Source organism: Taurulus bubalis (genome assembly GCF_910589615.1).
Source record: "Taurulus bubalis genome assembly, chromosome: 9".
Classification (NCBI taxonomy): domain Eukaryota; kingdom Metazoa; phylum Chordata; class Actinopteri; order Perciformes; family Cottidae; genus Taurulus; species Taurulus bubalis.
The window spans coordinates 20,098,343-20,120,799 of record NC_136597.1 but is presented as its reverse complement, the minus strand read 5'-3'; the positions used below and the strand labels follow the sequence as shown (position 1 = coordinate 20,120,799).

Sequence of the window (22,457 nt, the reverse complement as noted above, 5' to 3'; positions counted from 1 at the left end):
ACCGGTAAGCGGTCATTTCAAAACTTTGGTTGAATATAGTGGTACATTTTGCATCTTTCATTATGCATCTGTTCCTAATTTGTATATGCATGTACATTATAGAGATAAAAAATACATTACATTTATGGTTAGTGTAACATGCTGTGTTAAAACTTAGAAGTTTCAAGTTGATTCATATAAATTAAGACATTAAATAGAGAAAACGTTTGCGCTGCCTATATATCCTCCTTTGTAAGGAGCCATTACGTACAACGAATACTTCTAATTACTTCAACGATAATCTTGTAAATATAATGGAGTATTACTACATTGTTGTTTTGCTACTTCTTCCACATGGCCTGTAAACCCGACAGTGCAGCTGCTCTCACACTCTGTAAAAGTTACTGCAGAACAACAGAAAAAAAAACACCAGAGCACTTTAATAGTTAACTACACTTTTAATGTTTCTTGTCCAGCCAATGAGAGGTTCCAGTTTCATCCCTCACAAGTCCAGCGAAGCACTGAACGTCCAGCAAACCGCCACCAGTGACGCTATCAAATCCCCACCATTTGGACTGCGGGACCATATCTGACCTTGAATGAGTGAGATTCCTTTCGTCAGTTTAACATTCTCTCTAAAATCCTCTCTCCAAGACTTCATATGAAATGACCGGCTTAACGTAGCTGAGCAGCTAATGCACATATAGCTACGCCGTCTCTGACGTAAAGGGATGTCACTCAGGAATGGAATGTGTTTCATAATGAAGCTGAGAGGTTGACAAGTTGCTATGATGTTGATTTGTTGCAAAGTAAACGTACTTCGTCTCCAGTGTCATGCATGTTAGAATGTAGAGCCGCCGCTTCTTCCAAAACGTCAAAGTTCAAGGCATTCATGCATTTGGCAACTCTTTTCTATGATTTGTTGCATGAAGGAAAACTGGGGAAAAGCACTTTGTGGTGGATGTTGATATAGTCACAATGTAGAAGCATGGCCAGCATCAGTCACACAGGAAATAATTCGTGGGGGGGGAATTCAAAACGCAGCATTTGTTCTCTTCCATTCGAGGGAAATACACTTTTGAACTGTCCAAGGTGGATCATGACATACAAATATGATAATCATAAACAAAAAAACAACAACAGTTGATAATGTTTATATATCTCTGATCACATGTTAATAAAAAAAAGACAGAAATAATGCAGTGGAAATAAAGACGTTTTGATGGGCTCCTGCCACTGACATGGATGGCTTTGCTTATCATCTGTTCATGCCAGATAATACAAAATGAAATTAGATTACTGTTAGAAGAGCTAGGCAAGTTGTCTCATTAGCAAATATAAAGTAGCCACAGACGATCATACATTGCACGCTTATTGGAGGGCATTAGCGTCGCTACCGTTCACTATAACTGTTAATAGTGACTCTCACACAAAGCCATTAACAAGTGAGATGAGATAAAATTGTTTACACGAAATAAAATGCCAACATTCTTTACAAAGCACCAGCTGGTACCACGGAGGTCCTAATGATACAGTCAAAACAAACTTTTTTTTTTAAAGGTTTTTTGTAGTTTAGGTTGAGTTCAGCAATGACCCAGATGTTGTGGCAAAGCCTTGATCATTACACAATTGTACAAATATTACCAGAGGAGACAAGCACTCAGAATGACCGCTGTCACACAATGTGCGCTGCCGTTGGAAACATTGTGTGACATGTCCGATACGTCGTTCAGTTCACTTCCTGCTTCTGTGGTTTGCTTTACATTCAGCTTTGCAAATATGGATCCCAAACATTATGAACCATTTCAAACCTTCCTTCCGTGTAACAATGTCGTCATGCACACAATATGAAAGTGGTGCTTGTGTTGCAGGTCAACCCAATCTATTTTTCTTCAAATACCATCCATAGTATATTAGATAGCAAAACAATACCAATTATTGGATATATTATTTCAGCATGACATAACTTGCTCTTTCCTCTATGATGCTTGGTATTGAAAAGCAAGTATGAAAGGATGAGATTTGCTTTGACTGTATCTCTGTAACAAAGGTTGTGCTTCATTTTTAAAAAGAAAATAGAACTGCGAGTAAAGACATAAAGACATTTTTATAAACTCATACACTTATCCTTCACAGCTACTTGTTTACTTTTTACTATGGAATGCGCTGGAGGGTAGATTTACCGTAAATATCACAGATCAAATGAAGCCCACATTTCTGGACAAACAGCTTAATCTATGTAAGAAAGGTCGGCTTCATGATGTCGACTTAACGGATAATCTAAAGTGGAATGTTCACACTTTCAGTCATGATCCATCTTAAAACAAGTTATTGTGAAAGATAAGTGCAGTCATTTATATAAGGCATATTTAAAAAGTTGACAGAACTCCTTTGACACTCCTCCAAAGAGGCCTTATGTGGATAAATAAGGGATGTCTTTGTCCATTTCCAATTTTTCCATTTCTGTGTCTATTTCCACAAACATATTCCAGCGGGGAAGAGTTGGAATATGACGTCCCGGGATATGGGATGGAACCAAAAGATTGTGGAAAGAGTTCCAAAGTCCTCATAGGCGTCAACCACAAAGAGTCTCCTTCACAGGAAGTGAAGACAAAGATGGCGCTACATTCAGAGGTTCAGGCAGAGATGAGCCACCAGGAGCAGGGAGAGTACGCTGAGAGACGGGGCGGACATGACACCTCCACCTGAGAGACACAGAGACAGAGGCATGTTAGTTTCTCCTTAAATATTCCTGAAGTCACAGTCAAATTTTCAGGTTGGTTTGAGAAAAAATAAAAATCTCTCGAGTGTCCAGCTCTCATCCATCAAACTAAAGACCGTGTTTGGTGTGTGAAGTGTGATATTATACCCCATCTGTGTGGAGATCACCTTAAATGCCCCTCCATTTGTCAATGCCCTGCATTTGAAATCCCCCACGGTTTAAATTCCCGGGTCTGTGAAATCAAGCTGTCAGATGGGTCTGGGCTGAGCGATAAGGGATAAGGAAAACCACGGGAGGGGTTTCCTCTACTCATCAAGATCAATTACAGAGGCTTAAGGCCTCCTCCATCCAGTCAGCCTACCTGTCAGTCCATCAGCCAGTGAGGGGATCGAGTCAGGGGGCTATCAAGGCTTTAGTCATGGATCGTAAGGTTTCCCATTTTAGCCCTCCAATCTAATGTATGAAACCTGGAGTGTCAGCTCTGCTCCGGCCCATGGGAACCCTTCTAGCTGTGACAAATGATAACCCACCGCCAACTTTGAACCTTGCATAATCTCACCGGCAAATGGCAGGCCAGGAATGAACTGTCACAGTGTGTCACCTCAGCACTATGGATGTCAAATGTGAACAGATGACTGAAGGCTTTCTATATTTTGGATCCACTGATGGAACTAAACCTGGGTGAAAACAGAATACAGTCATATTTTTCTCTCACTCACTACATTTTATTTCAGTGTCCATCTAACAGAAAACACAATTATTGCAATACGTGATAGTGCCAGCTGCTTTTCTGTGACCCAACACTTATAGATTGAGGACACATATTTACAGAAAAGAAAATAACTTAAACACTGAATCAAACTCAAGCACCTAAATTGTACCATAACCCCCTGGAGGTTGACTTTCTAAACGTTCTAAACGCTCCTTTGTTCAGCATGTCTTTGTATCTGCAGGCTAAAGAGGGTTAACAGGAGAGGCTAGGATAAAACAAAGATCATTAATGTTATCAAAATACTACATTACACTATTCAGAATTGTGAATGAAGTAAATGGTGGATTCTCGTGTCACCTGTGATGTTGATTTGTGCCACAGCCCCATCTCCCCCTTCTGAGTGCGCCCGGACCTCCACCACGTAGTTCCCATCTGCGTGCATGGGAAGGTCTATGGACTGCCTGGCGGTTGTGTACAGAGTGCCTGTGGAGTGGCCCTGCTGCCTGTACAGCACCTAGGTACACACACACACACACACACACACACACACACACACACACACACGTACTTTAGAAGATACGTAAGGTGCCCAACAGCTACTGCTTCACTTCAGAGAGATTATAATCGGTAAAAGTAAATGTAGAACTGTACTCACTTTATAACCTTCTATTGATGCCTCGTTAGCCAGCGGTTTCACCTGTTCCCAGGCAATATTTACTAACTGGCCCTTTAACTTTTTACCAATTATTTTGGGAGCTTGACTTGGAGCTGTTAAAAGACAGAAAAAGGGTGATGAATAACAAGTGTATTAAAATGATGGCCGTTGTTGTTATCCATGCAGATCCCTGTACTAAACTGCTTCAAAAGCACAACATACGGGGCTTCTTGGTGTGGATCGGGTGGTGATCGCTGGCCGGCCCGTATCCTGCAGAGTTGTAGCCCCGAACCTCAACAAGGTAGTGGGAGTCTGGCTTCATACCCTCCAGCCTGGTGTAGTTCTCACTGCCGGATACCACCACCCTCTGGGCCCCCCCTTCACTGTCTTCATGATTCCTCCAGTACTTCACCTGGGACACAGACGGACAGAGGTGAGAGGCTAGGACCCAACACCAGCTTGGTGTGCAAACCTGGCTTTTACAGCACTTGCAACAACTGATTTAAAGCAGGAGGAGAGGGAAAATGTCATAAAAAAGCAAAGTATGAGTAAATAAGTAAAATTAAGATAGGTACAAGCTAATAGTAGTATATTTTTTTTCCCAGGATACCTCAGTAACAACACCACTGACCTGGTAACCATCTATATTGCTCTGTGAAAGAGGCAGCCACCACACTACGGCGTCCGTGGCAGAGAGAGCTCTGCCGTCGACCCTTCCAGGAGCTTCAGTTGGAGCTGAGGAGAGACACACCGTGCAGATTGGTAAACAGGTTGCAGTTTTTTCCTTGAATTTTCCGGCAGCGGTAATCTTTATATTGCACACACAAAACGCCAACATCGCGTATTTTATATGTATGAACATATTTTGCGCTAATGGAGTCTTTACCATGACCATAAACTAACTAGCGTTCCTTGTCTGTTTTTATTGGCCTTAATGATGACATTTTTCTCTCAGTGGTGCTTAAGCATCATTTTAGTGATGCGAATGAATCACTGTACGGTACGAGGGAAGTGACAGAAATCTCTCTTGGCCCACATTCCTTCACTGACCACTCTGACGCTTCCCCGTGACTTATGGGGCAGTTTTACACTTTGAGTGTGCTGCCTCTGCCAGGAAACTGTCCTTGGATGTTAAATTGTCATGCTGGGCCTTGAACCAACAACCCATCACATACAGTCATTGTGCTGCACAAAGAAACAAATGCACAAAAACAATACTGCACAACCAGCGTGCCAAAAAATGCAAATGGCCACAAACCCTGGAGGCAAAGTGCCTTCGCAGGCTAAGCCGCAAAGTCATAGACACTCGAACAAACGGCAAGCGTTCCCAAAGTGGGTTGCCGTGGCAACGGGGCATCTCTGTAACCCATCAGGTCTGGGTTGCCAGTGGTTATCTCAACTGTCTGTCAGTGAAAGTTAATAACTAGGCTAAATGCTTTGCATCCTTGGGCGAATTATCAGCTTTCTGGTTCATGCTACATAGATCATGGTAATCCCCCTGAAGGGAAAGACGGAGAGAGGGGAAGATAGGTTCACTTTCAAGGGGTATTAAAATTCCTCACAACTATACATGAGGAGTCCTATTAAATGAGTCCTACTCCATTGAAAACCCTGCTTGTGATAAGTAGCTGACACTGACAGATTGAAATAGCAGAGTGTTGGCATATTGAAGAACTCCTCATTCTCCGTGATACCCAGAAAACAGAAGCAGGTTGATCTGTGACATCGTTTTGAGATCAGTTTGCCACATTTTCCCCTTTTTATGCTTCAGCGTTGAGAGCTGTAGATCATTTTAGTGCTTACCGTCCTGTGCAGAATAAATGGCGGCTGTTAGGCTGAAGGGTCCCTCTCCTATGCGGTTAAATGCCTTGACTTTGACTTGGTACTCTGTCAATGGAGGGATGGAGGAGTCTTTGTGGACGTAGCGCTTGGCCTGGGGGTCGGCTACTGTCACCCTCATCCACTGGGATCCGTCGTGCTTTTTGAAGGCCACAATGTAGCCAAAATCAGGCCCGTAGTAGTACTGCGGCTGTACAGGCTGATGACAGAAACAACAAGCATCACTTTAATGTGGCACATGTTTTATCCAAAACACCCCTCAAGCCTGCCTGTCCCAAATGTGAATTGAACATAATCCGGTCAGAGGTCGCACTACGAATACCAAGCATCATTCACACTGCGTGTGCTGTGTACTATGAGTAACTGCAAGATTCAAAAAAGGCCAATTCCACTTGATGATTTGTACATAGTGTTGGGTGAAATGATGCTCAAGAGTTCAGAGTTGTGACACTTTGCTGGCTCGTCCCTCTTGATCGGTCCCGGCGCCTCATTTCCTTTGTTGGCTCTCTGGCTTTATTCTCGTCATCATATTTCCAGCGAGACATGGCTGCACTAGGCACCGCTAACCTATCTCTAAGCGCAGCGCCTCATCCTCCAGCTGCTCGAGAACGGAAAAAGGCAACGCTTCAGTCAAGCAAAAGGCAATTTACTTATGAGAGCTAATTTATCAACGGCCGCAGCGGGGAAATGAAAGATAATGATTCAGTTCAGTCATTGATTTACGTTGATGGGGATTGTTTTGTTTGGTATAAAGTAGGAGACTATTACATGCTTCAGTTCCTCTGCTCATCTGTTGATGTATTACATTGTTAGTTTTCCAAAGTGACTGGCAACTTATCAATGGCTCGCTTTAAATTCATGGACCACTTTTATTTGTATTGTCAAAAGTATGGTTAACTTTGCCAAAACATTGATCAAAGTTGACATGAATGCAACTGGAGTGATGAACCATTTTCTTTCTCTCTTTTTTTTTATCTGCATGCGAGCCAGCGCCTCACTGTTTTTCCCTCAGCCTTTTATCGTTGAAATGATGTCTGTTTCTTTTTCATTGTTCTGGCATGTTTTTCTTGTGAAGCAACAGGGCTCCAAAGGTTGTTATTGTTATTAGAAATGTAATGCATTCTGACTTAAAATGAGCTTGAGGTGAGAAAATGGCGCCATGTCTCCTCTCTGTGACCTTTTAACATGCGCCCCGTGTGCAGTGGAAGGTCCAGACCTACCGTCCACGTGATGGTCAGTTCTCTGCTAGTTCCTCCACCGCCACCGACGTCCGAGGGCGCCACCACAGGAACTGCAATGAGACAGCAACTCTGAGCCCACATGCTAAGAATCCACACAAACAACGCCAACCCACACAGGCTGTAACCTATCCCTGGCAGCAGTTCTGAAACATCCTTCCTCTGCAAATACAATATCGATGTCTGTGACCTGTGCCAAATGCAACACCGTACGGTCAATGTGGGAACCTCGCCACGAAAGGAGGCAAGGTTTTTTTGTTTTGTCTTGAGTCTGGTAGCTCACTCTCAAATGAAGGTTATTTGTTTAAGAGAGGTCACTGTAGGCCTGTGATTTCTATTTTATAATTGAATTTTTAGTATACAGTTTCAGCAGAGTGCTCATTTGTAGAGGTTTGTGTGGTGAGCTTGGCAGCATGCTTCTACTGTAGGAAGTTCAGATTGATGGGATTTCTGCTGACTCATTTCTACAGCGATACTTAACATAAAGTAAACAGCGCTATAATTGAATGATGAAGAATAAATATCAGGATGGAAAGCTGGACTGTAGGACCACATTTCCATGACAGTTTAAGTTACTCTGCATCTTCATACTGTCAGTTACACTATATGTACCAGGCCATGGTCTTACATGCTTCCAGGGTTTTGTCTTTTGGTGACGGGCTGCTTGGCTCTCCTTTCCCCAGAGTGCTGGTGGCAATCACTCTGAACTCATATTCGATCCAGGGGAACAAATCCACCACTGTGGCCATCTCTGCATTCCCCTCTACATCCGCAGGAGCTGGATCGGAAAGCACAGATTTCCTTTTTACAATGCCAACATGTCAGGGGTTTACAGCACCGTATAGTATAAGTTGTGCTTTCCTTCTATAAAAAAAAAAAGAAGAAGAACACATTCCTATATTTCAAAGCCTCGATGCGTGACGTAATTCTATTTTCACCATCTTTAAGAGACATTAACCACCATGTAGGCCTACAATATAACGATGTGGCATGACCCACATTATTATAACACTGCAGCCAGCTCAGCATTAAGGTAGCAGTGTTTATTTGACCAGCTAGTGTGCTGAAGCTCTCACATGTGGTGGCGTTCTTCCAGACATCCTTTGAGAAGGAGTCCCTGTACTGGATGCTATATTTGGAGATGGGGTTGTGGTTGTCTGCTCCACGGCTCCACTGCAATGTTACATTCGTGTCAGTTTTGTTCACCAATCGCACCCCACCTGGAGCACCGGGGGGACCTGGGGTAGAGACCAGAGCAAGAGACAAGTTATTAGTGATTTTTGACAGGTAATGAAGACAAGAGGGGCTAAACTGTTGTGTTGTGAGTAGTGACTCTTTCCCTCAGGCAGGGAGTGAACTACTTTAAAATTGCTATACAGACAGAAAGTGGATATAGCGTTTCTGAAAGAGCTTCATCTTTATTCAAAATCATGGGGAAATTATTGGTAAAAGTCATGAGCCGTGAAACAACGTAATACTTCAACACCAATCTCCTCTGTTTGATGCACATTAAAACGCAGCACGTCAAAGCTTTTAAATCTTCTCTTTTGGGTCTCTTCTTTAACAGCAAAGACTGATGTGGATTACAGGATTAGAGTCCATTAACATACATGAACTAAGGTTAAAGCAATCCAGTGCTTCTCTTGGTCCTCCTGCTCCCCTCGAGTCTTCCTTTGGAACATAAAAATGGCCTAATTGAAAACCCAGACTGTGTTAAGGTTAGCCTCCTAACCCACAGCCTCAGACATCAGCCAGGATTGACTTTTTCCAAGTCATGAATATGAGCCGAGACAAGTAAGGCGATTAGACATAGCTGGACATCCCTTAAGCTCCTCTCTCCTCAACAAGTCAGGAGAGAAAGTATTTAGTTTTTCGTACAATTCACTGTAAGGGATGAAATATTAAGATAAATAAATATAGGTTGTCCATGTCTGTACAACACTGAGTCATATAGATGCTTTGCACAACGTGTTGAAACTGAACTGACATCTCCACCCCCAAGAACCGAATTTAATAAAGACTTTGAATAGATTACCAGACAATTACATTAACACAGCCACATTTCAACGCTGTTCCAGACAAGACCGTAACATTACGCTACAATAACACACACACCCGTGGTATGAAAACAGCTCTTCTCCCTATCTCAAATCCCCTCTAATAACAAGCTACAGGTGCAGAACTGTGTTTTTAGCTCGGACAATCTCCCGAAGCGGATCTGCTTCCTCATCTGCCGTGATAAATGGCCGTCTTTCATCCGTAGCTCTCTGCAAACCCAGCCTGCTGGCATTTGGCACTCCATTAGGAGCGGCCCAGGGCCTGTGTTTTGGTTCCACTCTGGGAAACGTTACAGTCAGCTGCTGTGCTTTCACCTGGCCATCTGTCAACACCTGCTCAGAAAGCAGCAGCGGTGGCAGCACACCCAGGGCACAACAGGGATCACTGGCAACCAGATCACTGCGAGAGCTCTTGAGTTCCTATCTGAAGGGATCCTTTGTCCACCAACACTGGGCCCGCTTCAAGAGCCGAGGGGAGGCTGTAAGGCGAGCTCTCACTCATCAGGAAACGAAGGGTGAAAACGACCTGATGAAACATCCAGGAGGTGAAAAACAATAAATGACAGACGGCGCACTGCGGAAGAGAGGCGGTGTTCGTTTTTGTGCGTGTTGATATCTGTATGTGGCTGGAAGAACAAGTGCTGAAATCAGCAGCTCTCCATATCAAAATATTGTGGTGAAGGACAGAAATCTATCATGTCCTACACACGTCAGTCGTCAAATACATATTACACAACTAACAACCATGAACATGCTTGTTGCTGTACCTCAACAGCTCTCACGCTACTCTATAAAAAGCGTTCCTTTATTCTGTTATAATGAAGACAAGTGGAGGCTAACACTCTGTTCATAACACTTCATAATGATACAGAAGAAATGCTTGCTCCTTGCAGCTACACATACTCTGCAACTGTTTCTAATTAATCAACCACAGCCACAGCTTATATTAGGAGTTCATCAAATTTACTACATGTCTATACTTTTCCTGGCTGGACACAGAGATTTGGGATGAATAGGGCCTCCTCTCTTGCTGTCCTTTGCCTGGAGTCTCGGGGTCGACAGATTATCCGACAAAATCGTCTACAGTCTGGTTACTCTGAACAAGATTAACTTCTCTGGATGCCGTACTTGTGTTATCTCTCTCCGTCTCTTCTCTCTTTTTTCACAGGGTTTGACAACAAGGAGTCGGGGGAAATCTTTAATGAGTAGTTTAGAAATATGTGCCTGATGAACCGTGAAATGCTTTTGTCTTGTGTTCAGTTTAATAAGCTCGATGGAAGTAACCCCCCCTGAAAACCTCACTTAAAATCCTAAATATTTCTCTCCAACATTACATATTCACAAATATCAACCATAACGTTTGAAAAAAGTTCAACACGAAAAAACTGCTTCATCCGGACTGTGTGGGTGGAGCTTAATCAGATGTGAACGACAGAACCCAAACGAACCACAGTTAGAAGAAACACAAAATACAGAAATCTGTCATCTAAAATAACCCAAACTGTTAGAGACTTAACAGAGAATAATGTGTTCATGTTGGATGTCTTCTTCAGAGCCTTTGAGACATTTTGTACACATGACTGTTTGTGGATGTGTAACTGTGACTCACCCCTGACGACCAGGAGGGCGGTGGCGGTGACGTTGTCAATGGGGGTCTGTGCGGTGCAGGTGTAGTAGCCAGCATGCTTCAGCTGGAGGTTCTTGATCAGTAGCTCGCCGTTCGAGCTTCCATTCTGCAATAAACAACACGACAATTCATTTAGGAGAAAGCAAAAACGTCACAGATAATGAGGCAAAGCCTTCCTATTGTGTTCTTGTCAGAGCAACATTATAATGTTAGATAGTTTCTCCCTGTGCCTGAAACTTATCTTGAAATATGAGAAAGGAGATATTATTTCAAACACTAACGTAATTCCTCAAGAGCAGAAGGACTGAGTTATCCAACTCAATATCCCATTAGGTGAACTGGACGTGGGCTCCAGCTCGAGGGCTTCACCTCTGTTCCTATGAAGAAATGTCAGCCTCCACACAGTGTTTGCAATCTCTAATATTCATGGTGCATTGAACCCGCAGTTTAAGACTCAAACATGCTTTGCTAATACCACACAAACTGTACTAAGTGGAACCGGACCACATTTATACGAGGGGAAAATCCTCCTTGTGTACAAAAAATGGGGGATCATCAATCACAATCATAATAGCGTTTGCCTAGTGGGCAGAGTGGCAAATGAGAAATGCTAACCGCTAACTGATGGTTAGAGCTGCACGAAGAGAGAGAGTAGGTCATGTCAACAATAATGGATGTTAGCGGAAATTGCTATTAAAATGATATACAATGCACTATTCCACTCAGAGAAGGAATGTGGCTTTTAGAGTCATATCCATTTAAAGCAGGCTGTACTTTTCCATTTCAGGTATTCCAATAAAAATACGACAGACATCAACCCGACCTGAAATATGATTTGACTGGATGAACTCCAGACTAGAGCTGATATTGTAATTATTGATGTATCATTTCCCTTTAAAATACTTCATGAACCAACTTGCTGTCCTCACCAGGGTGCGTTCATAATGTTGACTCTCCTTGTGTAAGTCAATGACCCGGCCATCCAGGGACCAGACGAAGGTGATGTCCAGGGAGGGGTCATGTGACGCGATGCACTGCATCCTGGTGCTCTCCCCCACTTTAAGGTCAGCGTTGGACGGTGCCAAGGTGATCTTTGTGGAGTCTGAGGAGAAACACGGGAGGAACGAGGGAATCAGTGACAAAGAGAAAGAGATCTGCCCGGCCGCTGAAGCGTCATCTGGTGTATTAAAAATGTGATGATATGGGAGGAAGATATCAGGTAAATTACTTAAATAAAAACAAAAAGGGGATCTTGAGCAGTCACATGGTAGACAGCTAAATGGTAAAGTATGTAGTGTTAATATGAAATTGCTAGAATACTTCAATGTGCACAAATGTCCAGAAGAGGGCAGAAAAGAGCTTTAAATCCAGAATCACATGAGCTCAACTGTAAACAACTGTTTGACAGCTGAGATTGCATGTTTGAAGGAAAGAAATCACAAGCAAAAAAAACTCATATCAATGTTATTATTCGCTATTCAATCAAACTATCTCAACAGGTTCATAACTCAAGTCCTCTCCTCATTCCTCATTGAACAGTGCGTCCCGCCACATCAGATCTAAAGCAATCCCGTCTCGCCTTCTGTCCTTGGGGAAAGACTGAATATCCACCAGTAGCCTGCATACTGTCACTCTGCTCACAGGGGTAATAATTCAACAGCAGACATTTGGAGGTCGGAACGGTTTAATAGTGGGACTGAGAGAGGCATAAATGATCGTCAGCGAAGGCTGACATCAGTCAAAGCTACACCAGCTGTCCTGGATTATAAAAAAGAGGTATGAAGAGTGTTATAATTGAAGCATTGTTCATTAGCTGCAACTTGCCTGTAACCAACAGAGAGCCCGTGCTGTTGGCCTTGCCCCGGTCATTCTCGGCGAAGCAGGTGTACCTGCCTTTATCTCCTGGAGTCACGTTCAGGATCTCCAGGCTCCCATCCTCCCAGATGAGCATCCTAAGGAGACACCAGAATGAATTCTTTCCACGCTGACAAGAAAGAGTGATGCGGTATTAAATATTCAGCACGATACGAAGGTCAAAAGTCCAGCGTACGTTATTTCATAGATATGTGGATGATGAAAAATGTCGAAACTACTCTGAATGCTCGCCGGTTCCCTAATGGGAACCCATTTTTTCCCCCCTTTTTTTTAAAGAAAGACAAGTATGTCAACTTGAAACTATTCAGTAAGACACAACAGTTGTTGCACAAAAATAGAGGCGATGACGTTGGATTCATTTTCATCTGCATATTTTATATTCATGCTCGAGCATCGTGCCAGATGCCCGTCACTACTCCGCACCACGACAGCCACCATCCAGATCATTATGAAGCATACGCTGCATAGTAATTTGCCCGCCGTTCCTCCTCTACGTGAGTCCCCACTGTGGCGCACGGGGGGAAGGGTTGGGTGGCTTAGAGCTTCAGATTAGGATGGTTTTGTCAGTGAGGAGCACATGACAGAGGGTTTACACACCCAGTCTGTCCATGCTGACAAGCTCGAGAAGGAGTTTCATGGCAACCAGCAGAGCAGTTCACAGCAATCACCGGCAATCAACAAAGAGCAATCACTAGCAACCAACAAACAGCAATCACTGACAAACAATAAAACTAAAGATGTTCTGGCGCAAAGTAAATTGAGGAGATCTAGAGCTTATTTAGATCCCCACAGTCACTAAGCTGTTTGTGTCGAACCCCTCTAGAGGAGTGAGACGTCTCAGTTACTCTTCCTTGTGTTCATATGACCCAGATCCTGATGTGTCTCCCAGTCAGAGAGAGGTGGATGAATGAATGTGAGGCTGCTCACCTGGTGGAGTTGTGGATCAGCTTGGTGTCTTTGCTCCAGGAGAACACGGGCTTTGGAGCCGCTTTGGGTCGACATTCGATCACCACCCGGCCGTTTTTCGCCGCCATGACTCTCTTCACAGGGTTGTGTTCAAACGTGGGAGCACAGGCTGAGGAGCGACACTTTGGATTATTCATCACAAACTTATTGGAATATGCATCGACTGCACAAATGCAGAAATGTACAGTCAGTTTATACATGAATACAAATGTGTCCGGTACTGATCTGCTATGTGATAGTTTTTTTTCTGTCTCAAATCTGACGCTGCATCCATGAATCCTAATGAGCTCCAATTAGTCAGAAATGTGACCTTTAAATGTCTGATGCAGCCAGAGTGTGCCTCACCATACACACGCAGCTCTGCAGTGGCATATATGAGTCCGTGGTGATTCTCTGCAATGCACTGGTACATCCCTGAATCGTCAAACGTCAAGCTGCTGAACCTCATCTCTTTCCTGTGAGACTGTGGAAAAATAACGAAGAGTGTGAAGTTAAAATATCATCGTTCTACATTTCACCACATTCCTACAGTTTACACTCTATTAGTAAGTAAATGATTGAAATCATTGTTGAAATCCACAGACGTACGGAAGACAATTAGTATATTTGACTGGGAGAGGATTTCATTAATACATAATGATGAATCCAGCCCGCATATATCAAACAACCTCCCCCACTCCGCCGCCACTAATTGTTACTCTCTTGGGTATTTTTCAGGCCTGATGACAAGTGTTTCTATGGAGGGTTACACAACCCATGCTGGCATACACTCAATATACGAACAGGTACTTTCTCCTGACATGATGTGTACCCACAGTGCCAGCTTCCTGTCACCGCTGTGCTACTGGAACAATCCTGGGATGCACACTGTGCACCTCACGGAGATCTGAAGGGGTGGGGGAGGAGGGCTCTGCTTATATTACAGCTATAGCTAAATTAAGGTTCCTGAGACAAGACATATATATATTATTAGTTTGAATTTTACCGGTTGTCCATTTTTCAGCCAGCGGATGCGTGGTTCAGGTTTGCCGCTGGCTATGCAGGACATAGTGTAGTCCCTGCTGAGGTCCTTCTCTATGCTGCTGATGTGCTCCACCCACTCAGGAAAAGCTGCAAATGAGCAAAATCACAGTGGTACAGTGTTTGAAAAAACTTTGAAGCAAACTATAAAAAAAAAGCCGCTCAATAATATGTGATATGATACTTGAGGCATAACAGTAGGTGTTAAATCTAAAGAAAGGAAAAACCTGAGAAAGTGCTGGTAAATGTAACCCACGCAACAATGTCCAGAAGATAACAAAATAAAGCTGGTGAAGAATAAGCCTTACATTCGATGAACGAGTGCATTCCCTGCTATTTAGTTTTGAAAGAAGAAGGCTGACATGACAAACAACACACTTCGTACCTTCCACAGACACGCGTGCAGCGTGGTAGTCCTTCCCTTTCGAGTTCACCGCCTCACACTGAAAGCTGCCTGCGTCTTCAGCCTGCACGTTGTACAGGTGCAGGTGAGCGCCCGCCATCCGCACCTCGTGATTGGGAGGGAGCTGTCCGTCTATCTTCTTCCAACGGATCTCAGGGACAGGACTGGTAAGGGCAGAGAGAGAGAGAGAGAGAGAGAGAGAGAGAGAGAAATAATACACAAGGCAGTCAGGCTTTAGCTTGTATTGCATCACTGCACTCAAGTCATCATCGTTCTGAAACGTGCTTTATGAATGATTTAGCTCTGAGCACAGGCAGTGAATCTCAGGCGATCTGAGCTACAGTAAACAACATTTTACTGTGCATTAAGGGTGAACTAATATGGTGTTTTGAGAGATTGATACATCATCCCTATCATTTAAAATTCTGTATTTTTGTTTTTGAATGTCTTGATGCGCTGCATCATCTCAATTAACTTATGAGTAACCTTTCCTGATTTCATTACTGAGTGAGCATTAAAAAACTTCTGAAATGTATACTATCTTCATTTAAATTCTCCTTTGAGATCCATTTAATAACAAGATACTGATGCCAGACTTTCATGAAACCTTCCAGTCCAAACAGTGGACATGTCCAACAGGTAAGCAAGGATCTCTCACACTTACTTCCCCAGAGCGAAGCATTCCAAGGTGATATTCTGTCCCACCAGAGCAGTGGTATCTGGGAACTTGACTTTGAGGTCAGCAGGGTATTTCCTGATGGGGCCTAAAAGGAATTAGAACGGAATCAGGACTTGGGTGATAAAACCATTTCTAGCAGCTAAGCCTGAAACAAACAGAGGTCCCAGATGATTTTAACCATTGTTTGATTCAAGATTTTGTTTAAAAGCCTCTTCCGTCATTACTTTCCGTGGGTCAAATTTAACAAAAGATACTTCTTTGTAAATGTTCTTTACTCAGATGTCCTACTGAAGCACACACACAAAAAGCACTCCATAACAAGGCTTTTTAGGTCAGCAACACAATGGCTTTTTCTTTTACAATATTTGGGTTATGACGTTTACATGGAACATGAGAGACCAGATTATTTACCAGTTTATACTGCCCGTATTCATGTTTTTTAGGAAGTAGTGGCTCATTTCAACTGGGTTCGTCTCTTCCAGCCTAAGGCAGAGGAGTTTGTATTTTTAGAAGGAAACCTGTAAACTCGGTATTGTCAGGAAAAAGATTTTTGTGCATGGATCCAGCTGTGCCTTTGATTTGTCAAGAGCTCAGTCTCTCTGTCATGTCTGTACTCACACATTTAACTCAGCAGGTGAGAATGAAGACACAGTGAAGTTCATATACAGCACCGGAGCATTTACCGGTCTGATGGTTTGAATTGTTGTCATCAGCAGTAATACAGACAGCGGGATACAGGTGCAACGCTACAATCGATCCGTTCCGGTGTCATTTAACACTTTTATTTCTAGATCATCGTTTTTTGTTTTAAGGACAAACTTCTAACATAACGATAGTTAATGAAACACCTGCTGTTAACATGCTGAAGTATCCAGGTTTATATCTGCTTTTCTAATCTGCTGAAAGCTGATTATGGTGTTTACATGCTGAACACATGGACCAGGGTAAAAACAGATTTAGATGGTAAAGAATGTTTTTTCTCTTAACAGAAAATGAATATAAAGCATAAAAGCAATTTCGGAGAATCGTTGCTGCATGAGGCCCAGTGTGTCCTATCTCTGACAAAATGCAAAGGTCTGTACTCCCTCCCAAACACAAACTAGTTAGAGTTAAATACAGGACACGACATACCCAGAAGGCATCTCATAATAATACACATATGCATGAGGGAGCCCAAACAAATGGCCGCCTCGGTTTTGATCCTGACCTCTTCGGTGGGACACAACATTTTATTGTGTTCAGTAACTTTAGTACTTTTCAAATCTGCCACAGGTGAAGCAGGCCAAGCTACATGGCCATGAAAGTCAAAATCACCGAGGGCCACTGAGAAAAATGTTGAAATTGTGTTGTTTTTTGTTTGTACCTCTTATATACACACACACACACACACACACACACACACACACACACACACACACACACACACACACACACACACACACACACGCACAGAGCATTAATAACTACTCCTGTGTACACTAGTTTGTGATCGCTATGTATGGTGCTGTTCATGTTCCAGGTGTTTTTAATATCTCATAACATGCTGGCTCCGTCTCATAGCAAGTTTGTGTGCGGCAGTTTACCTCAGAGCTAATTTGTTCCTATAAATCTAATTTAAAGAGCCAACAGTGGCATGACCTTATCACATTTAAAACAAGCACTGTTGTAATTAAACATGATGCTGCAGCAGGGACGTGAGAGAGAGATAAAAAAATCAATGTGCTACGTTGCTGCAGCCAGGGAGAGTCACTTCCTATCTTGGAGCTTATTTTTGAAAGTCATCTTCATACTCACACCTTAAAAAGTCTGGATACTTTTTCTTACGATTTTCAAAACCTTCTTCAATATTTCTGGCTATAATAGAGACACATATTTAATCTCTATGTTGTATTTCAAGATTGTATAAAAAGACATCAAAGCATATGTTTTGTATTGCATTCTGAAGTGAGTGGCATTATTTGCAGGGAATTGCAGTGCATTGCATGTTACTGTGGTATCATAGCGTGATCAATCTACAGGACAATTAAACCAACCCAGAATTTAACCTTGGCTTTTATGTGGGGGTTTTCAGAAACCAGGAATCCCAAAGAGCTTCAATGTAATCATAATTTAAAGAAATATGCAGATGGAAGCACACTGGGAAGTAGAAAGTGAGGTACTGACGTTCAGCCAGAGGTACGAGGGGGATGTAGTTGGAGAAAACGCTCTTGGAAATGGACGGGCTGGATGCAATGCAGGAGTAGTTGCCGCTGTCGGAGGCGTCCACCTTGGAGATATAGAGGTTACCCGTTATCTGGGAGACAAAACGCCTCTTGTCCAGTGGGATGAAGGTGGGGAATTCATTGAGGATCCATCGGAATGACAGCTCATCTGCACAGGAAGAGAAAGGACAAAATGGCCCCCGTCAATCAAGACCTTGGACAGACTCACAGCAAAAGCTTCGGAAGGAGCCGAGGGGATTGGATGTGAAACTGGCTCACTTTGAATAATGTGACAACATGCAAATAAAAATAGCACAATTCGTTGGTGCTGAGGGGGATTTATTATTCAAGCGTCTATTGACCTTTCCGATGAAATCTTATAATTCTTTTAGCTGAGAGGCATAATAGAGGAATACTGTGAGCACATTGGCTTGTTGAGGTAATTCTGATGCCGTGGAGAGAGAGTGAACAATGCTTTCAGACTGCTCTGTCAGATTTCCATAAGCATGAATATGGAAAATATGTGTAAAGCTATTTGGGTTGATGGCTATGGCTATTAACGGCAATGCTATTAAAAAGCTTTCAATATTAGGCCACGAGCAGACAAATAGAAGAAGGGGAAATAAACAACAACCATTGTAATGACATTTTAGCTTGAACTTGATATGAGACTATTGAAAACATGTTGAATTCTTTCCCTTTTGCATCCATAGGGGAGTGGAAGTGAAACCAGCATGGGGAAGGCTGCAAACTGAGAAGAAAAAAAAGCTTCAAACTCATAATGAGACAGTGACAAAGTCGGTGATGTCATTACTTTTATACCTTAGAGGGCATTAAGAAGGGCAATTCAATCTCAAGTCAACAGGGGATAAAATATCTTTGGTTCATTTCATGTAATCGGTCCATCAGTGTCATGAAATCCCCCATGTGCATAAAAAAAAGCTCACTTTCTGATGACACACTTTCTTTAAATATATGGGCAATGTACACTCTTCAGTCCGGCTGACCTGCATGGCCATGGACGGCAGCAGCAATCAGTAAACCCACTCAGTCAAGCGCAGAGGAGACCACTACTCATCGCAGGGAACAGTGCTAACTACTGTGCCAACGTCCATCCGCCCACTACAATCAATCAGACGCTACGGCTACATGATGATGGAGGGTGAACACAGACCTGTAGGAACCCTTCAGCAGAAGCACACTCAGCTGTCACATGCTGTACCTGGATAATGTGGTGGGGGAGCGCAGAGCAGCACCGCCCCCTGTCCCTCTTTGACGTACACCGACTCCCTCTCCTCCGACGAGAAAAGGTCGAGGTCTGTGAGGGGCAGAGACAAAAATCAATTGTAAGACCGACTGAAGAGCTACTCAAAATCTACTGTCACACTTTCCTATTTGAGTATCTCCTGTACAATTTCTATAAAACCAACACTAGAGGATGCATAAAGTTCAACAGTTTTTGAAATGAGCTGTAGTTTACATACACACACACACACACACACACGCACGCACACACACACACACACACACACACACACACACACACACACACACACACACACACACACACACACACACACACACACACAAAATACATTCGCTATGCTGGCATCATAAAGTTAGACCATTCAATAATTGCACTTTCCACACCAATTATGATTTGTCCCAGCTTCCCTTGCAATTTTACCAACGCTTAATATGCATGAAAGGACAGCTCCAGGGCAGCTTCCTCTTACATCTGTACGGTACCGGAGTGGACATCATGGCAGCTCACATCTGGGTTACTTACATCCGAACTGGACGGAGGCCTCCCGGCTGATGACTGTGCCATAGATGTTGGTAGCCAAACAGAAGTACTGTCCGACATGCTTGGTTTTAGTGGGGCTGCTGATGACCAAGTTGCCTCCTACTAAACTGTAGTGGCTGCCTTGTGTATTCAAGTCAATTTCCACGTTGTCTATCTTCCACCTGAAAGGAAAACAAATCAGGGTCACTAGAGGTGTGCATTGTGAAAGCAGTATGCTGTACACTACAGGATGTTATGAGAGTATCTATGTGGCAGGTCAAAAGCTGAACAGTCTGCATTACAGTTGCTCTTTCTTGCGATCAACGTCTGCACATAGTGTAAGAATTAACCAAGATCTTTTTAAAGCTGTTCTACAGCAATAACACATTTCATGTTTTGAAAAGCATAACAGCCTGTACTGTAGATGAACCCTCTTAAACACTTTATACCAGCTGTGGTCAAAGCTAATTCCTTCCCCTCTGACATCTCATACTGGGCTCGCTGACAGTGAAACAGATTTGGAGGATGCCAAGCAATATCATTTACATACATTTACATCCAAATTGAAATGAATCATGCGAAGCGCTTTACATTTTGAGTTGCAAAATTAGGTTGAGCCACGTTGGCAGTGCTGTTAGTGCTGCTGCTGCAGGAACAACATCCTGTTTGTTATTCTTTTTTTCCCGGCGTGTCATATTTTGTCATTTAAACTAAAACAAAGTGAGTTGCGCCGGTTGTTTGAACAACAACACAACCACTAGGGGAACATGTATAACTCAATCATGCCCTGCTGAAGGGTCACACACACACACAATAAACCTTTGAGGTGCATCGAGGTTAAGATCAACATCTGTGTGACCTTGCCATTTACAGGCAGATCCTAAAACAGTCAGAATTCCGACCTGAGAGATGACGAGTGATGGGAGGCACACAGCGGGTAGTAATGAGACTGGGCTTATGGGGAGCATATGTTACTTGTATGTGGCAGGTGGATTGGCCCGGGCCCGGCAGCTCATGGTGATTTTTGCCTCGGGCGACTCCTCGGGGTAGATGGTATCCACCGGCTGCTCCTCAAACACTGGCCCGTAACCTGTGGCGTCTTCTGCCGACAACAAACAAACGAGACCCGGTTAAACAACAAGTTGGGTCAGACTCACAAACAGGAAACATCAAGGTGTTAGAGCTCAGCGTCTGTCTGGCACATCTAGGGCAGCTCTGTCAAAAACGAGACAGCAGGGTTCAGATGCAAGACACCAAAGAAACAAAAACATATTGACTGGTCTGTGAGATCGGCACTGGAAGATATTTCCGCCTGGTTTGTGGTGTTCACACATGCCTCTTTGGCTCAGTGGCTGGTTCCAGATACATCTTGGTTTATAGCTGAAACTAATCGTATCCTTGATTTCTCTCAGAGTCCCTCTTTGAAGCATGGTGCACAGTAATAAGCCCCTGCGTCATCCCAAATCGCTGTGCTCACGCAGGTACCAGACCACAGTGAAACATTCATCTGTTGCCAGTGCATATTATATTGTTGCAAGCTAATACCAATCCTGGAACTGGAAATGCTATCTTGACTTAATAGCATAGCTTAATAGCATAATCCAAAACCCTTTCATACTGCATGTGTCATCCTACATCCTCCAGCGAGAAGAACCTCCTTGATGAAAAATGCCTTTCTTGGTTCAATCTGCCTTTTACACCTCCAACACACACGTACAATTAGCCCCAATTACTCATTAGAACAGACAGACATCACAAGCGGAGGCATGAATAACTCATAAACACAATGCCAGGCTATGAATAAGCAATGAGGCGAAATGTTCCCAAACGCTGATTATTCTCTCAGATCAAGAGTGTATGTAGGTGACTGCAGGAATACAAATGTGAAGCGTGTGTGAATGTGTGCACGCACACGAGTGTTATTCCCACTGCGTCACCGATTTCTAAGAGAGCACAGCTGACATCTCAATGGGGAGACGCTCGTCCTTTCAGACGGTAATATCCTGCTTCTGCTCGATCCCTTTAACCAGGCCTGCATTGGCGCTTCGGATTCACTACTTCTGAAAATGTCATATTGAGTGACGGTGAGCATCCTTTAGAAGCCTGAACAAAAGAGCGTTTTCACTAGTTACTTCAACAAAAACAGGACGCTATGTTTGTGCAGAAAATATAGCAATAATCATATACATTCCAGCAGTCAAACATGTGTGAATGCTTGACATTGAGGTACAGTAATCTCCAATACTATGTGGTTAAACATCAGTGAACCAGAGTAATATGTGTCTGCCCCGGCTGCAAAAGGAATTAAAAATTGTATAATCCTAACCAGTATGAAAACCGACTTGTAACCACACTGGCAAGTCAGCAGCGCCGTTCTCGCACGAGGACGGCCAACCAGGAAGCAGCAATTAAGACGTTTGAGACAGGATCCACTCCCACACACACACACACACACACACACACACACACACACACACACACACACACACACACACACACACACACTCCAGCAGCTAACGGTGTGTGGGTGCTTGACATTGATGCAAATCCCAAGGACCAAGAAATTATATTGCTGGCTGAGAGAGAGAGAGAGAGAGAATTAAACATACTATTAATGGGGCATTTTGAGGCTGATGGAAGGCAAATTAAGTGTTCTGGAAACAAGAGAGAAAGAATAAAGGAGTGAAGAAAAGAAACA

The 22,457-nt window shown here is 43.3% G+C and overlaps 1 protein-coding gene across 1 annotated transcript in view; it reads right to left on the bottom strand.

Annotated features, from left to right (window-relative positions):
* Positions 1-417: 417 nt before the first annotated feature.
* Positions 418-22,457, bottom strand: part of LOC306741042 (contactin-1a-like) — a 46,100-nt gene continuing 24,060 nt past the window's right edge. Inside the window, exons 4-24 of the mRNA XM_079223295.1 lie at positions 20,735-20,861; positions 19,763-19,941; positions 19,196-19,291; positions 17,936-18,142; positions 15,758-15,857; positions 15,076-15,257; positions 14,656-14,780; positions 14,016-14,133; positions 13,632-13,779; positions 12,654-12,781; positions 11,759-11,931; positions 10,812-10,935; positions 8,222-8,383; positions 7,774-7,923; positions 7,128-7,198; positions 5,872-6,106; positions 4,700-4,803; positions 4,291-4,480; positions 4,069-4,181; positions 3,771-3,927; positions 418-2,684 (exon numbers count right to left, since the gene is read on the bottom strand). Coding sequence (XP_079079421.1) covers positions 2,608-2,684; positions 3,771-3,927; positions 4,069-4,181; positions 4,291-4,480; positions 4,700-4,803; positions 5,872-6,106; positions 7,128-7,198; positions 7,774-7,923; positions 8,222-8,383; positions 10,812-10,935; positions 11,759-11,931; positions 12,654-12,781; positions 13,632-13,779; positions 14,016-14,133; positions 14,656-14,780; positions 15,076-15,257; positions 15,758-15,857; positions 17,936-18,142; positions 19,196-19,291; positions 19,763-19,941; positions 20,735-20,861 — 2,966 coding nt within the window. The 3' untranslated portion in view covers positions 418-2,607. The remainder of the gene's footprint in view (positions 2,685-3,770; positions 3,928-4,068; positions 4,182-4,290; positions 4,481-4,699; positions 4,804-5,871; positions 6,107-7,127; positions 7,199-7,773; positions 7,924-8,221; positions 8,384-10,811; positions 10,936-11,758; positions 11,932-12,653; positions 12,782-13,631; positions 13,780-14,015; positions 14,134-14,655; positions 14,781-15,075; positions 15,258-15,757; positions 15,858-17,935; positions 18,143-19,195; positions 19,292-19,762; positions 19,942-20,734; positions 20,862-22,457) is intronic.